Source organism: Melanostigma gelatinosum (assembly GCF_949748355.1).
Source record: "Melanostigma gelatinosum genome assembly, chromosome: 16".
Taxonomy (NCBI): Eukaryota; Metazoa; Chordata; class Actinopteri; order Perciformes; family Zoarcidae; genus Melanostigma; species Melanostigma gelatinosum.
In genome coordinates, this window is record NC_136649.1 from 9,078,011 (window position 1) to 9,095,490 (window position 17,480).

The 17,480-nt window shown below is 46.1% G+C and overlaps 1 protein-coding gene across 1 annotated transcript; it reads right to left on the reverse strand.

The window, feature by feature from the left end:
• Positions 1-553: 553 nt before the first annotated feature.
• Positions 554-17,081, reverse strand: clic4 (chloride intracellular channel 4). Its single transcript, XM_079285993.1, has 6 exons — positions 16,700-17,081; positions 6,239-6,348; positions 4,301-4,426; positions 3,772-3,878; positions 2,634-2,815; positions 554-1,953 (listed from the first exon to the last, which is right to left on the reverse strand). The coding sequence occupies exons 1-6, from the start codon at positions 16,766-16,768 to the stop codon at positions 1,789-1,791; spliced, it is 759 nt and encodes a 252-aa protein (XP_079142119.1). The 5' UTR covers positions 16,769-17,081; the 3' UTR covers positions 554-1,788.
• Between the last annotated feature and the right edge of the window lie 399 nt (positions 17,082-17,480).

A 17,480-nucleotide genomic window follows, 5' to 3' on the forward strand; every position in this document is an offset into this window, starting at 1 on the left:
ACACGCTTTAACGTCCTGGCTGTTAGGTCTTTATTATGGGATAAGAACACGAATATAAAAACATGGAGGCCGTAAATACCATAGAGGACCAAAGGCAACCCAATCTCTTCAAGTAAAACACAAGACTGCCAACACAACACAGACATCAGAGTGCCAATATGTTTATTTTAATTCAGTCAATATTGTTAAAAAAAGAGCCATGATATATAGCTTGGATATTTTCTTCGTACAACATCACAACTGTTGTAATGAACTGATCTCTGAAAAACCGTCCTGCAAAACATCCGCAGCGAGAAACACAAGTAAGGCAAATAGGAGTAAGGTTCATCGAGATTTAAAATCAAAGCAGGCAAGAAAGTAGCCCGTATTCCTCAAGAGTCACATGAAATGTATAAAATTTACACATTGAATTCTGAGCAATCAAAACAAATATTTACAACTCCTTTTTTTTTTTTAAATCAAATTAGTTTGATAACAAATTTCTGAAAAAAAAAGATTTATTTATATATATATATATATATATATATATATATATATATATATATATATATATATATATATATATATATATATATATATATATATATATATATATATATATATAGCAAACAGGAGAAAACTGGTTTTGCTTAGTCCGCACTAAAGCACTTCTGGAGCTACAGTATCACAACATAGACTCACGACCACAGAGACACACTGAAGAGGAAGGTCTTCGTTCTTCACTCCTCTCCTACAGTCCTTTAGGTATGAATAGATTTCGTGTACACCCTTTCCTGGTGCCTGACTGCACATGGTGTCCTTTATCCTGTATGCTATGGAGTGGGGGAAACAGTGAGTGTGTGGTTTCTTTGTCGACATAGCCGGAGTCATCCTATCCACAGTGAGACCAGTATTTTGTTTTGGAGTCTGCCACGTGTGATCTAAACCGCACGACCAAAAGACTTTCCTTTGTGCTTTCACGAGAGAAGAAAAGAGTAGCGACGGGACAAAAGGCCACAGACATCGACACAACCTTCAAAATCTGTGCGCTACATACGGCGGGATAGTTCAGATTTGTCCTGAGTCGTTACTTCTGCAGGGGCTACCGGAAACTTCCCTTATAATTCTGCTGAGCTGAGCTACTGGAGACAATGAGGAAATCAGAGCTGGGATAACAGGTAGCTTTAACTGCAGTTACAATTGTTTAGATTTATCTTAAGCAGCTCGACATTGAAATGAAGCATCTCTCGCACGATACGTCGACCAAATTACGTTTGGATCAGCTCCGGCTGAAACCTGCCGAATACTTGAGCCAAAAAAAAACAAAAAACACTGAAGCTTCAACACTGTTTACAATGCCTCTTAATACGCCCAAAGCTCGGTTCTCCACGTAAAGCAATGCTAGACACGAGCGATTCAACATTAAACAGACAACAGAAGAAAAAAGAAAAATCAACAGCAGCTTGGGACCTTGCCCCCCCTGTGCTCATCAGGGAGTGTGTTTGACGAGCCCCCCCGACACTGATAAGCACTGATACACACGTCTGGCTGCTTCTTCTCCGCCTCACAACATTCAGCGGCAAACAAAAAAACAAAAGGAAATAAATGAGGAATAAAGGTGGAACAACGGGGACCTTTTTGCTGAATCAACTAAAGAAAAAAAATAAAAGGGTTCATGCATTTCTGGGGGTTCGCTCGAGATGAGGAGAGAAGGAAAAGAAGTCCGGAGTTGTTTTTTTTCATTCTCGTGAAAGAGCATATCAGTCTGGAGAGGAGTGTGGAGAGAGGTGGAGGGATGGAGGGAGGAGCTTATTTGACCAGCCTCTTGGCTACGTCTCCGTAAGCTATCTCGATCTCTTTGTCACTGGGGCAGGTGTTGGTGAACTCCTCGCGCGTGTAGGCGATATTCAGGTACTTCCAGATGGCCGTCATCTCTTTGGGGATGTCAAAGCCTCTGTACTTCTTGGCCACCACCTGGAGACAAAAGGTATCAGAAGTTAGAGACGCGTCACAGAGTGAGCAACGAGTTCTGTTAGAAACCTCAGGAGCACCAGAGACATAAGACCGGTCGGCCCTTGTGAAGCACCGGGACGCAAAAGAAAAGAGGTCAAGAAATTACGCTTCTATAATAGTTGGAGGAATTTAGAAGACAATCTTGTGAGCAATTAATCGCTTAATTCCCCCACAATGCACCACTGTAGTAAAGCTGACACTATTGAAACAGAAAATTCATCAATAAACTATTTTGAGTAATTGTTTAACAATTATAAAAAAGTAAATGCCAGATATTCACTAGTTCCAGCTCCTAAAGTACGGAGATTTGCTGCTTTTCTTCATCGTCATGATGGTGAACTGAACCTCTGAGTGTTGGACGGACAAAACAAGGTGTTTGATGGCATCAACTAGGAAACGGAGAAATTGTGATGGCCATTTTTTATTAATACAAACCAAATGCTTAATAAAAAAAGACTCATTCCCTGCAACGACTTGATCTTGATCGATCGATCTCTCACTAACCCTCCTTTGTTTTGCTGCACCTGCTCTTTATTATTCTTATCGTTTCAGGAAGTTTGCTGAAATCTCGTGCCCTTTGGAGACCCTGCATAACAGGATAAGACGATTCAGCGATGTTTGAAAAACACTCCCTGGCTCACCTTGACTATATGCAGCTTGGGCAGCAGGTTACAGTCAGCCAGGGTCATCTCGTCACCGTCCAGGAACTTGCGGTCGGAGACCTTGACGTCCTCGATGCTGTTGTGGTCGATCTCGTCGGGCAGCGGTGAGCGGAGATACTCGTCCAGCTTCTGCAGCGTCTTCAGGAGGCCGCGCTCCAGACCTGCAAGGAGACACGAGATATTACAAAAATGATTTAAATTATATACATATTTACGGTATGAGCAAATAGTCTTTAAGTAGTGTTAAATGATCCAGGCCTTTCCTGAGGCTTCCCACTGCATCATATGCTGTCTGACCACATGGGGGCAGCATTTCATCAAGAGACGAGCCCTTGTGTGTATGTACACTGTACAGTGTACATTATAAATGCAGAAAGCACACAAGTCAGAGGCACCTACAATGATGTGCTGCTGTAACACATTGTATTCAAAGCTTATTACACACACCATACATTTCAATGGATGGCATTTCATTGCACAGGTGTTACACTTTGTCCTCCTCACCCAATCTCCATCCATCTAGGGATCGTCCATGAAACAATTCATTCTATTGTTGTGAAATATGACATGAATGTGCCAGCAGGTCATGCACCAGCAGCCCTGACCTGTTGTGTTGGAGCACTTATCATTGAACCATGAGATTCAGCCTCAAACTACTGTTGACACAGCCTTGGTTTTCACATGCAGCTCACCGCAGTTCAATATTTTCCCAGGGTGGCGAGCAGACGGCTAAAAACATGATACAGAATCTTGGTATTTTGTGAATACCACAGAATCTACGAGCCAATAGACTGCATATTCCTGTTTGTGACATGAGCCCCTCCCTCCCTTACAGCGGGGTCCGGGATGAGATAGTGAGCTCTAGGCAGGTTAGCTGCTCTGCGGTTTTCCAGAGCGCTCCAGCAGGTGAGACGGGGAGCGCGAGGACAAGAGGAACAAAAGCTCTGTGTTCATGTGTGGGGCCGTAAACCACCAATCAGGGCTGGGCTACCAATGTCGCCTAGCAACCAGCGAGCTCTCCCAACATAACTGGAAGGTTTCTGGATCTATGCTCGCAACCAGTGTACCCAATCAAGTGTGTGTGTGTGTGTGTCACATACAGACACAGGTAACTTACCCTCATTTGTATCTGGTTTTGAGTTCTTAATGAACGCTGAAAACTTGGCGAAGATGTCCATACCAGTTGTGTTTGACTCTGGGTGCCTTGCACCAAGCTTCATGTACCTGCACACAAACAAGTAAATACACACACACATTATATATGTATACAGTATATGTATTTATGTGGTGGTTGAAGGATAATTTTAGTCCTTTTTCACAGATGAAAATAGCTCTCAGCACATGCAATTACTCCTATTTGAGTAATATTTTCTAATTTAAATATTTTCTTTTAGGCTAATTATCCAGCTTTTAAAAAAAAACATGCAAGTATACATTTGTGACCCATTTTAAGTCAGAAAGATGGCGTGAGGAATCGACACATATTCATGGTATTGTGTGGCAATAAGAAAATGATAGAACACAAGCCTTATGCCTCATGTGAAACATTTAAATCCCATTAAATCCCTATTCGGCCTCTACCGCTCATTACATGCTGACAGAGCATTTAAAATAACAGCGTGCTCATGATGGCAGAAAGCGCTCACTTGGGCGGAGAGAGGACGTCCTCGAGGAACTCCTCGATCTTGTTGACGTCGGTTTTGACCTCGCCGTTGAAGGTGACGAAGGGGGGGTGTGTGCCCGGGGCCAGGTTCTGGAGGTCTGCTGGCTTCCTGGAAGAGATGTCAAAGCCAATTTAAAAAAAACATTTATAAACGCATGTGGATCTAATAGTAAAAGCGGCGGTCACTCCCATGTATAAAACATACGCACCGTAAATAACACAAGATTCACAGGTGGTCGTGTGTGTGCTCTTGTATCTCGGTGAGTGGGTTCGTGAGTGTCTTTCTCTCTGCGGCCTTGAAACCAGCACATTTTGTACCAGATGTCTCTGGCAGGCAGATGACACCGACACACACAAACAAAAACGAGCATGTGTTGAATGAGCAGCGTGAACACAACAGACGCTCAAATCCCTCCAGCACGAAGACAACACAACACACGATCGTGTCTGTCAGAGACAAACAGATTTGGGGTTAGCCAGCGTGGCTCCTCTTAGAGCTCATGCAACCAGCAACAACATGTAATCAGAGACTTTTCAAAATGGTTCAGGTTTTTGGTTATGACGGCGATCCAAACGGTGGCCGAGCTTTGGGAAAAGTCATCAGAGGGCACCAAAAAAAACGGGAAATGACAACCTCACCCGTTGACCTCACTCATTGGGCAACAAACTGCCTTGAGGTTCACAGGCTTTCATCGCAGAAACAAATATTAACATGATAGCCTTGAGAAGACGTAGTTTCGCCTTATGGCAGCGACATGTGACATTCATGTCCTACAGGAGTAACAACGTGCGCCGTTGTCCGATTTAAATACAACCATAAAAGATCCATAAATATGGCAAACACACGCCTGCTTTTACACAGACGCTTTATGTTTACTCAAGGTTACGGACACGCTACAGCAGGGACAAGACAAAGCCGGATCACTTGTTCTTCTGGAGAGAAATTTAAAAAATGAAGTCGACACGCCGGCTGAACAAAAAGGTTAGTTTGAGGAGTGAAGGGGAACAGACTCTGCTCAGTAGGACATCCCACATTGCTCTTTACAGGATATCAGCCAGCTCTGTTTTATGCTACTCTCCGTTAGGGAAAATCTATATGCAAATATAGCCAAACCTATGTATGAAGACCAAATGTCTAGTCAAATGGACACGCTTTCCTTCCTTTAGCTGCACAGAAGAGGCCCGGTATTTATCAAGTACATCTCCGTTGTGTTTTGCCAGCAAGCGGTTGTCTCCGTGTCTCAGAGGAGGAACCGGCTGTCACACGGACGAGGCCCGTTGCCTTTCGGGGACCGTTTCCACCGGCGGCCCTGGGGTAGTCGCCCCGGGACTATACGGTCCGGTCTCAGAACTTGGGTGTCAAAACCTGATAAAGAACAGAAATCTTGAATCTCTGAGTCAAAAAAAAGGCACGTGACGAAGACAGACCATATAAAACCAGACGGCCATCTTGACCACGTCTGAAAAATAATCCGGCACTTGCCTGTCCTGCCTTAGCAAGTGGAAAAACATTTAGATGAATCACACACACGGACACATAGCATAGGGTTTGGTAAAGAGCCTCCGGTACTGTCTTTCGCATGTGGAAGCCAATCTCTAGCGGTCGGAATTACAGAGGATCCGCGTTTTCTGATGTCTGTAGGATGAAAAATAACCCACCAAAATCTAGACAGGAAGCGAGCGGAGAAAGAACCTTAAATAGCCTCTCCAGAGTCAGTATGTTTATTTTCCTCCGATTTGCCCCCGGCCTGAGAGAAGGGTCATGGGAAAACCAAATAAGCAGCGGGGATGAAGCGATCGTGTCAGAGGTGGGGCTGGATCAAGGCGTTACGGAGCCACTAAGGCCTTTGAGGAAACGCCCAGATAAAGACCGAAGACGCTATCAAGAAGGAGCCTTTTTTAAAGGAAGATGAGGACTCACCTCTTGAGGTCCACCGTGGTGACGTTGAAGACGACTCCTTTGAGCCACAGGATCATGAAGAGTCTCTGGGAGAAGGGGCAGTTCCCGATGCTCTCGCCATCACTTCCCGCCTTCGGTAAACACACAGACAGAAAGAGGGTTAGAACGGGAGCAGATTAACTATCAGCACTATATTGCAGGCACTGTTCCAGACGACTGGAAGGCAGCAGTTTATCTTACGGGGGGGGGGGGGGGGGGGGATGTAATTATTGCAAGCATAAAACACAAGATAGCACACAACGACCGTAAAAAACATCTGCAATAGGTTTCTACCACCGACAATCTTGATCGAAACCTCATCTCTGCTGCACAACCTTTACGGCCCGGGGAGGTTTACCCCGGAGAAGGCCCGTTTCAGACAATGACTCCTTCCTACACATTACAGGCTGCCCTCGAAAAAACTAAGTAGGAGGGAAAGCATGGAGAGAGTAAACCCTCCTTGTTTTAAATACTTCAGCACACTCTTCCCCCCCCCCCCTCCATTAATGTGCAAAACTGTCCCAAGAGTAAGAGGACACCTCTGGAGGGATCAAGACTGCGACCGCCTCTTGCTTCCTCTTTTCGCTAGACTGCACAAACACAAGGCCGAGCAGCTGGGAATGGCATCAACGGAAGTGGCGCGCATCCTCCAAAAAGTGTTTTGAGGAAGCGATTTCAAACATTGGAAAAACAACATGCAAGTTTTCGGGTTAAAAAACCAACAACAATAGCGGTGATTTCTGTCTCGCTATCTCACTCACAGCAGATAACAGGGAGGCTACGGGAGGGTGCTGCAAACAGATCTCTCCGGTCGTCCCAACAAGCATCCATCTCTTCGTAGCGCCCACTCCAGTCTCTCTCCAACTCCCTAAATCATCCCTCACTTGGCTCAACTCACAGCCATGTACGAGCAGCGTGCAGAGAGGGAAGAATAAGCATTTAATTTATCTCACTAAGCTTTGCACGGTATCTTAATGACAGCTGCCTGGCGCAACAATAACATCCGCTCCAAGAACACCCAGTTCATCTTTTTGTGAAACCACATAATGGCAAAAAAAATTGAGAAATCACTGTGTGACTAAAATCAGTCATTTGCCGCTTTTCATTAACAAATAATACACCAGACGTGCCACAACCTTCATGATAGACTCTGCACAGAGCTACATGCCTGTCAAGGTGTGCCATTGTCCAGGCCAATGAAGAAGGCACCTTATTCATCTATTCACAAGGACAAGCGTGGAGGTTATTCAAGTATCGGTGCTCTGGAATGCAGCTCTCCATTCAGCGCGTTACCGTAGCAGAGCTTCTGCCAAACAGCTGAACATCGTTTTGTTTGTGTGGTCAGTCACTCCTCACGCCCTTCTGCGTCTGTCCTGCAGAGGTGACATGCAAAGCGGGACTATACGAGTAATGCAAAGGAGGAACACAAATCAACTGTTTTCACACAGACTTGCAAAGGGCGCTGAATTAAATAAATAAATAAATAAAAGATTCAAATCAGTTTGAGCTGGAGCATTATTTGAACAGAATAGATTTGTTTAACATCAGAGATGCAGATTCAATGGTGGACTTTGTGTTCAGTGGGTCCAGCGGCTCCTTGCTGGTGCGGACAGGCTGGCTGCTGTTGTCCTCCGTGTGACGGCTCTGTTTGATCTGCCTTCTGGCTCCCATTGTACCGTCCTCTCCCTCTGCCCAACCCCTCCTGAATTCAATATGTGAAAAGCTTGGATTAGATCACTGCCTTTGTTCGGCAAATTAAAGCCCCCCCTCCCCCCGCTTTACCTTACATGATTCAATTCTAAAATAAAGCTTCGGCCATGAAGTGTCAGGGGTGTCATGGTTCATGGCCATCACAACACAAGACTGGCATTAGCTGATCCTTAGCGGATGAGATAGACACCAATGGGATGATTACTCCCATTTTCCCCTCCAGCGCTGCACCTACAGAGCGCCATTCAGTGCTGGACCGAGGGTGGCGACGCATCGCAGCGACTGTTCCCATGGCGATAGACAGTGGGGGGGGGGGGGGGAATTACCAGCTCACAGGTGAGCTCCCCCTTTCTTTAGCGACAGAAAATTCAAACAACACGACGCCATGTCATTTGAAAATCAAAAGCCTTTCACTGTACTTCAACACAATGACAGTTCTGCGTCTCAAGTGGCCGAGAAGAAAAGGCCGCAGCAACAGCTGAGGAAGACATTTCAATCTTTGCTCTCTCTCTGCAGCCGAGCGGACTGCGGCAGGGATCTGCTGCAGAGACAGAGACAGAGAGACAGAGAGAGAGACAGAGAGAGAGACAGAGAGCTATTAGAGCAAATGGGAAGGAATCGAGGTATCGCAGACGTGAAGGGGAGCAGGCGGTAATGGATGCTTTAAGTGGGAGGAAGAGAAAAGACAGCACGCTCGTGGCTGTGTGCTTCTTTGGCACGCCGTTCGTTTCTTCCTCCTCCTTCTCCCCCCCCTTATCCTGGGCCTCTCGGTGGAGTCAGGGAGGGACGGCGGCGGGGGAACTATTCCAGAAATGTCCTGTTACTCTCACCGAAGAAGAGGGTGCGTTGTTTAGTTTACGTGATGATGCTGTTGGAGTTGCGTTTCCGCTGCCTAATTAAAGACTCAAGTGAGGAGGCGGTCAGCAATAATTGTGCTGAATAACATTTCAAAGAAGCACCTTAGACGATGAAAATCAAAACATCATGACATGAAGCCTATGGCCCACAAACGAGTATGAAGGACACCCCTCCAAGCATTGCTCTCCTCCACCCTACTCACACTTTCCAGAGGGCCACTATTACAGTGAGACATTCAACCTTCAGCAACAACACAAAGCCCTTACTGTTTGTACAGTTCTAGGTACGTCATCACCAGTTAGCAAGAGGGGGAAAAAAACACCCCAATAAAAATAAACACTTAGAATTTCAAGCGGACCCTTATAAGGCAAAGCATGTCAGTTGAAAAAGTTCCCCTTACTCCCCGAGAAGTAAAGCAGTAATTTGATTACAAATACAAGCAGCATTGACGGGAACACTTTTTTTGGTCAAGAATGACTCATCTTGCAGACGGTTACGCCATCTTTCACAGCGATTTGTACAGTGATTTCCTCCGATGTGAAGCGGTTATAATAACGTCTGGGGCACAGAAGCAGCAGCTGACTACTGCCAACAGACTCTCAAGCTTTATTTAGGCTCAATGGAGGGGCCGTGAGTCAACAGATGCTTGCTTATGTATTGCCACACACACACACACACACACACACACACACACACACAGCTGCCCAGTGGAGGGTGTGAGTCATGCTCAAGTCGGATGTTATCTAGGAGTTTGTGTCCAGGACGGCGTGATCCCGCAACGGAACAATGAGACCTCAGTCAGCAAGTAGTGTCTTTAAAAACACTTTCTTTACTCACACACACGCACACACTTTTCACTACCTCTTCATCGTTTCCCCTATAACTATGCAATGACCAACTTCTCACATATCGGGCATAAAAGAGACCGTAACTAACTAGCTTGACCATAATGTGACCGTGTACGCACGTGAAGGTATGCGCACTTTTAACAGGCACAAGAAGGCATCCTCTACACAAGTCAAGTCCTATTAAATTTTACGAGCCGGCCTCTATAAAAAAGGCAAGAGCTGTTCAACTCAACCCCGGCCTCATATTTCTACAGAGATATCTAGTCACGAGTTCCTCCTATATTTATGGAAGACAGAAGCTTCCCTATCTTAGACTGACGATGCCAGACCACGTTGGATCTAGTTCGGGCCGGGCACGGCCCTCCTCCCAGTCTCTGCTCACAGCCTAATTTCAGCAACATGGCTGCCCTGCCTTCCCCTCCCCAACACACTTCATGTTCTAAATTGGGTGGGCTGCTCAGCAAGTTCAAGCCACACTTTGACCGAAAAAGGAATTGGCGATATAACAAGTGCTGCAGCTTTCCTCCTCCTCCTCCTCCTCCTCCTCCTCCTGCTGCTCTGACACGCAGCAGGAATGTCTGTTTGAGAGTGGGCAGCCATGGTAATGTCATGGCAACGCCTCTCCCTGTTTGCTGGACAAGTATACAGTGTGGGGCTGGAGTCAGGACTGTGAATTCCCCGAGCAGTGGAACCCAGAGCGGGCCACTTCAGACAGGGTTTCTCTGCCCACGGTGTTCTGAAGACATTCTAAACCTTTTCTCATCTGTCCCACTCCAAAAGGCAGGTCAGAGGTCAAGGCCCTACACCTGGAATGATTCGATGCGTTGCTCAAGGGCATGTCAGCAGGGTAGAGACTAGAAACCTTACACTGTCTAAGCATACACGACAGAGGTTTCCAAGGCCACAAACAATATTTTTAGAGTCACGCTAATGTCTGAACAAACAAGACAAGTGTTCAGGATTTCAGGCTTCTGGAAAATGCAACCAGGCTAAAGATGATCAGTCTGAATAGGGCCGAGTATAGAGCCACATGGCAGATGAATTAGTGAAAAACTAAACTTAACTATTCAATCAATTACTCGTTCTTCAAGCATAAATGGCATCCATCAATTCTCTGGCTGCAGGGTTAGCCGTCCTACGTCACAGACTCCCAACCTGGAGCTCAAGAACAACCTCCAGTAGGTCACAGAATAGATCTGAGAGGTTCATGAGATCCTTACTGGAAGAGAAAAAAGAAGAGGATATTCTGCTGAGGGCTCTTCTCCAATCTGCTTTGTTGTGAGATAATAGTTTTACCCTTTTGGCTCTCAGAAATGTACTGAAATAAGACAATCTGAGAAGTTTAGAGGTCAAAACATGTAATTAAAAAGGACGTCTGTTCTTCGACAGCTTACTTTGAGGAATACAACTGTGTGTTTCTACAAAAACCTTATTTCACAAAAAGTATTACTCAAATATTGATCGTCTAAACATAAGCAGCCTTTCAAGAACATGTCTTAAACGAAATAAAGCAAAAAAAAACTGGAAAGAATGACTATTTAAGCCAGAAACCACATGATAAAACAATGAGCAAAGAAGAGTATGAATTCAACCAGGCATCTAATGCCACCGAAAATAATATCGGCTGATTTTAACAATCACCAAAAAGGTCTTGAGGTCCCATGACTGAACGACTAGGTCTGGGTCGTGGGGGAGATGAGTGTAGAGAGGAGTCAGATCCTGCTGGAATATGGAAACGCCATCACATCCTTGGTGTGGCTCTGACTCAGGCTGACATCATTCAGTGGAAACCTCGAGACTTCCCGTCAGACACAGGCCTACTGTGTCCGGAGCACAGGAGCGCCGTCTGAGAACCGCCAGGGTTCTGTGGAAAGTTGGAGACTGAAGTCTAAAAAGAGGCTTACTGCTCAACCATGATGTTATAACCACTGATTAGAAGAGATAAGACAAACAGACGGTTCAGGTTTCTCGAGGCAGAGGACGGGTGTTTGGTGAGGAGCGATTCAGAACCAGCATGACGGGAAAACAAACAGACGGCCATGTGGGAGATCAGCATGAACCAACAATCACCCTCGCTCTGACCGTTGTTTCAAGTGTCGAACACAAACAGTGCTGCAGACGGAGGTCGGCACCAGCTCCAACTCTCCACCCACTTATGCACACCCGCTTACACAAACAACCCCAAACATGTAACTTTACTCTCCTTGTTTTTCCTCACATTTACAAAAGGAAATAACACGGAAAACTCTCCTCCACACGTCTCTCGTAAAGCATCTAAAACTCCTCTGTACGGGGCCGAAGTAGTTCCATTTTGAACCAAAAGGAATCCTGTAGCAACTCTCGTCTTGACAGCTGTGAACCAGTCCTTTGGCACGGACACAATGCCAGCGTGCTGCTACCGCACACGCCAGATATGCATGGCAGCAGGAGCCTGCACAGTGGCCTCACAAAGTGGCCTCATCGGTAATGAGCAGACAGTGTGTCTCTCTCCCTCTCTCCCTCTGGAACACTTGCCGGTTGCGACCACTCTGACCTGCAATTGAGTTGCCTCTCTGTACCAGTCTGGGACGTACTGAAAGACAATGAGAGCCTGGATGGATATTTGGGAAACTCCACTGTGGACCTTGGAGGATTGATGATGATCAGAAAAGATGGCCCTGTCATCCAATCCTCCGCTTTAGGTTTGTATATACTTCAGATGGCTCTGCTATGAAGAACACAGCACGGGAAACACAAGCAGACGGGATCATGTTGAGTGTGATTGAGTTACATGTGTAGCGAGCAGGGCAGATTCTCCTCTTTTAAGGGGGTGTCTCACACACACTGAAGATGATGTAACAGAGAGGTAGAGTCGGTCCAGGCTGGTTTTCCTCTGCATCCTGACCTTGTAGGTAATGTATGCAGCGGTAACCTGTGCAGCCCCATTAGTTATCAAGTAAAACACACTAACCCATGAACACACAAGACTCTCTGTTTGGATCAGATCTTCAAAGTCTCGGATCCATGTTGTTGTAGGGTGGCCTCACTTCCTGTCCTTGAGCTCATGGGAGAAATGCCTCATTAGCCGCCGGCTTCCTGGTCGGGCAGCACAAACGAGCTCTTCCTCCTCATAACAGGGCGAACTAAGCTTTTCCTGAGGATCTACCCGCACAACATGACTTCACACAGCACATTCTTAATCCAGACGCAGCCAAGAACGATTTATTCTACGAACAAGAACACAAAATGAAACTTCTGAACAGTGCAGTCTGAAAAGCTCTTCTTCAAACTGGTGTAATAATGACACTGCGCCGGATCGATCGGGCCTGCGTCCGGAGTCAGTTACAATGAAGGAGCAGTGCCGGGCCAGGTGCTTGTAAGAAATTTGAGCAAAAAACTGTAGTTAGTAGATATAATAAAAGTGTTTAATAATTAATAATTCATAATTAGTCATAATCATAAGGGTTTTGGAATGCATAATTAAGATAAACATAAAGTGATATAGGTTTAAGTAGCTAAAAGTGCATAGGGGAATTTGGCCAATAGCAATTGAGATAGACGGAAGGGGAGGTGTGTCGAACAGGGGTGGGAGGTTTAATTGAAAGTCTTTTTTCCTCGCTCTCTCTCTGACATGGCCCCCGGACGACAGACGTGTTTTTTCACCGGAGGAGCCGAGTGAGGTTTTTGCAAATGGGGTTTTATTGTTTTAATATTTCATAGGAGTATATACTCCAATGTGTTACTGTAATCGTACTTACATCAGTGGAATTAAATTCCTTATAATTGTAAACCAGTCTTGGTAGCGTTATTATTGCAGCGTGTCGACGGCCCAAAGCAGACACACGTGCTCCGGCCTTCTCTTGTTGTGAGGTAAATTCTACCTTAACATGCTGCAGAAGCAAAATCCACAGCGCAGAACCAACAGCTCTACGACAGTAACGAGCCATTAATCTTTGTCCCCTAAACCCATGATGCTGACTGCAGCATTGCTGCGTGCTCTGGGAAAAATAAACAAACTGCTCTATTGATTTCCCATTCCTGCAAAAGAAGCGGTTACTCAATTGCCAACACTACCACCGGAGCACAGCAACTGCTGAAAAGGGCAATTGTGTTTCCATAAAAACAGCTCATCACAAGGCAAGACCTCCGATTGTCACATGTGGTGACTGATGGCGCAATGTGACATGAGCAGCTCTTCCCGAGGCCTTTAGGAGAGAGACTTAACACTGTGCGTTGAGCATTCAGTCCTTCTACAGAGTGCAGCCTCTTGCTCTGGCGCGGTGCAGGCTTCCGTCGGCCCGGTTCCCATGGAGTTACACAAAACACAGACGGTCTCTTGTGCCATCCAGACTTAAAAAGCACTCCTCCAGCACGTTTACTGGCTCTGCTGCCAAGAGCGTAGAAGTCTGGAGGCAGCAGAAGGTTTTTGCGAGAGGGCGGTGTGATCTTGGCACACGGACTGTTCTTCTCGACGCATCTATAATCTGTTCGCCGTCAAACAGCCGGCTCATATGCTGCCGGAGAATGCTCGCTACGCAGCTTTGCAAAACTGTAAGGAAAACATAAACAAACTTGTGATGATTTAATGATGAGAATGATGCACATCAACGACCGCCAATCTCCTTCAATATATTGTCGAAGTAACACAAGACAACCAGCAGACCAGGCAGCGCTGTAATCAATAGAGACGGATGGATGGACCTCGCTTTACAAGAGGAACATCTTCCACTAGAACAAGAATTCTACATCACTATATGCAGCGGCACCGTTTAATATGTCTTTTATCAGAGTAATGCATCCCCCCCCCCCCAACTATCACAGCACATCAATACATCAGATTCAGGGTCTCATATTACAGCTTCTACCATGTGATGTGTGGAAGTGTCGAGCGAAACAGACATGGGTGGCTGCTCGGGAAATCACCCTCTACAGCGCACCGGCTACAAAACAACATCTAATCTGATGCACCGTGATGAGGTCAAGGGTCGATCCTCCCCCTTATAAAAAAGGCGTTATATCACGCTCATTTGCAACAGGGCACAATATAAACTGACGATGGCAAACTTCACGTGCACGCCCTCAAAAGATGAGCACAGTGCAAAGTGTTCCTATAGCGACGACTGCAGCTGTAGACACTACAGGTGGAAAAATTGCAAGATCATCAAAGTGTCTCTAAACTGGGACAGTCAGCTACTTTTTAATGGGTAAACACCGTGTACAGACACAGCAGGCAACTCGTGTCCTAGAAGCATGATTAGTCAGCTTTGATATGTGGCGGTGCCCCAACAGAGCTGTGTGTGTGTGTGTGTGTGTGTGTGTGTGTAGCACACGGTTCGTTATCTGCTCCTCCCAGAGGCCCGGCTCGCAGCAGTGCGCCTATGGCAACCTGCGTGCCCCCACCATTGTCTCCCATGATCGTGTTTAATGCAGCGCAGCAAGAACAACGGCCTCAATAATAGATGTGGACATGTCAGATGCCGGCACGTGACACGGACCCATAACGCAAGGTGTAGAGACAAAAAGGATATCTCACACACACACACACACACACACACGAAGAAGACGTCTGTGTGAAGAGTTGGCCACATGTGTAAAGCTTCCAGGCCTGGGGGTGATGCAATCTCTCTCCCGTAGGCTGTGAGAGCGAGTTAAAATAAATGGTGCTGCCGGCCAGTTCGTTTCCATTTGTTCTGTCGCTACACGGCGGGGCCTTCTGCTCAGCCTCATCAATGCCTCACAACAAAGGCTTCTCCTTTAACAACTCAAGTAGGACTGAGGGGATTTTCAGTATTTCTACTGAATCGGAGTACTGAGAACTTTTAACAGGCCTGATCTAACCGGGTACCAGCTCACCCATAGCATTTAACAAATTTTAATTTTTGCCCCAGGGCTACACGCTTCCACCGTCATAATTACTATTGAGTGCTCTGTCTTCTGGTCAGTGACGCCCACCCCCTCTCCCAGTCAGGACCCCATAACTCCCTCCCACTCCCCCCTGTCCCCAGCCTCCCCCTTTTTTCTTCCCTGTGACATTTTCCCGCCCTGCAAAGCAGCAGGCTGAAGAAAGAAAAACAGCCATTCACAGCCCCTCCACCATCCCCACTGCTGAGGCCCAGACCGTTTGATACACGCCTACAGTTTTAGGGAAGGCAGTCGTGCTGTTGATCGGGTGTCATAAAAAAAAATGATTATCTGAAAACAAATCCATCAAGCTAATCCATCATCATGTCTAAATGTGATGAATTGTGCTTCCCAGAAGGAGACACCCACAGTTATCAATATTTGGCGTTGAATAACAACCAGTGTCAATAACAGCACTGAGGACGCACAGCTGCAACATACAGTAACAATGGCCCACAATACTCTTTCACACCCTCCTCACACAAGTGTGAAGGAAACTTGGAAAACCGTGGACAGCAACAGCATCACAAAACGAATCTGTCTAAAAAAAATCTTTGATGGCAGACTTTGAGTGATGACAAGGTGACCCAATTTAACGTTCAGGTGGCTGGTTCGAGTCCACCCCCGTGTCCACGGTGGGCTGAATGGAAACAATGTTTCTATCATTCTGAGAAGCGTTACATTGTATCACGCATCAACATGTAGCCGCAGCAAGCGCGCACATGTTACAGTGGCGATTCTGCTCGTATGGTCCACTACTGCTCGGCTTTTGTTAACGAATTAGCGGCCAGTGTTCAGCGTGGCAGGCTCCTCTCTCCACTCGATGGGAGAGGGAAGCTGCATCCGCCCTGCGCGTGACGCTGCAGGCTCCACATGGCCACAGTGGAAAATAGATTTATGGATCTAAAACTTAAAATAATAAAATAACTTAAGCGACATAAAATCTTCTTGTAGCGTTTTCATCAAGTGTACAGCAAACCCCGTGAGTGAAACACCAACGTATAGCTGGCTAAAATGGTTTTAGCTCAACAAAAACCTAGTTTGTAAAGGATAGCGAATGGAAGGAATAAAACATTCATCACCACACCACACAGAAGCTACTCACAATGAAATAAATAAAAACTTGTGACTTGTGCCGCGGTCTTACCTTCACGAACAGCTCGATAACGGGCTCGTTATCCGCCTTTACTCCGTTCTGCGGTACCGACAGCGACATTGCGGCTGCTACTTTTTGAAGTTTTGCTGACAAAGATGAGTTTTTTTCTTCTTGCTACCACGCCCGACTTAGCTCGGTCCTCTTCACCTCTTCTTTTTTTCTTCTCCCCGCACTGAAGCCCAGTCGGCGCTTTTTCTTTCTCCCCAAAGGAGGAACCCCGGTGCTGGAAGCACAACGGACTAACTAATGAAAGCGGACAAGGAGGCAGCGGTGTCTGCCAGAGGAGATTTGTTTCAACGTTGCTGTGTAACTTCAACCAAAACTCCGCTACAAACACATCGTGTTGAACCGCGACGCTGTGTACGCTGGGTGAGTAGTGATAAGGACGGCCGGGAAGAAGCAACGGGATTATTTAAAGCAGTGATGTCATCTGAGGCGCGCACACACACACGCACACAAAAATGTGGGAGGGTCTGAGGAAAGGAGTCTCCTTGGTGGGAGGAAGGAGGACGTGATGAGGATGCATTAGAGCCACTCAGCGGCTGCAGACACACAGCGCTCCTGAGCACGGTTATATTCTGCTTTTTGTCATGAAATAAGAACATGTTTTTCATTTAAATTATTTCATTATTTATCATTCTCAAAACCAGACTTGTTTCGTTATTCACCAAAATTATTTTTTTGCGCTTCCGTTTACTGTTTTTGCAAATAAACTCATGCGGCCCTCTCACTTAATTTGCATGCATTTCCCCACAATATTCCATAGATATTA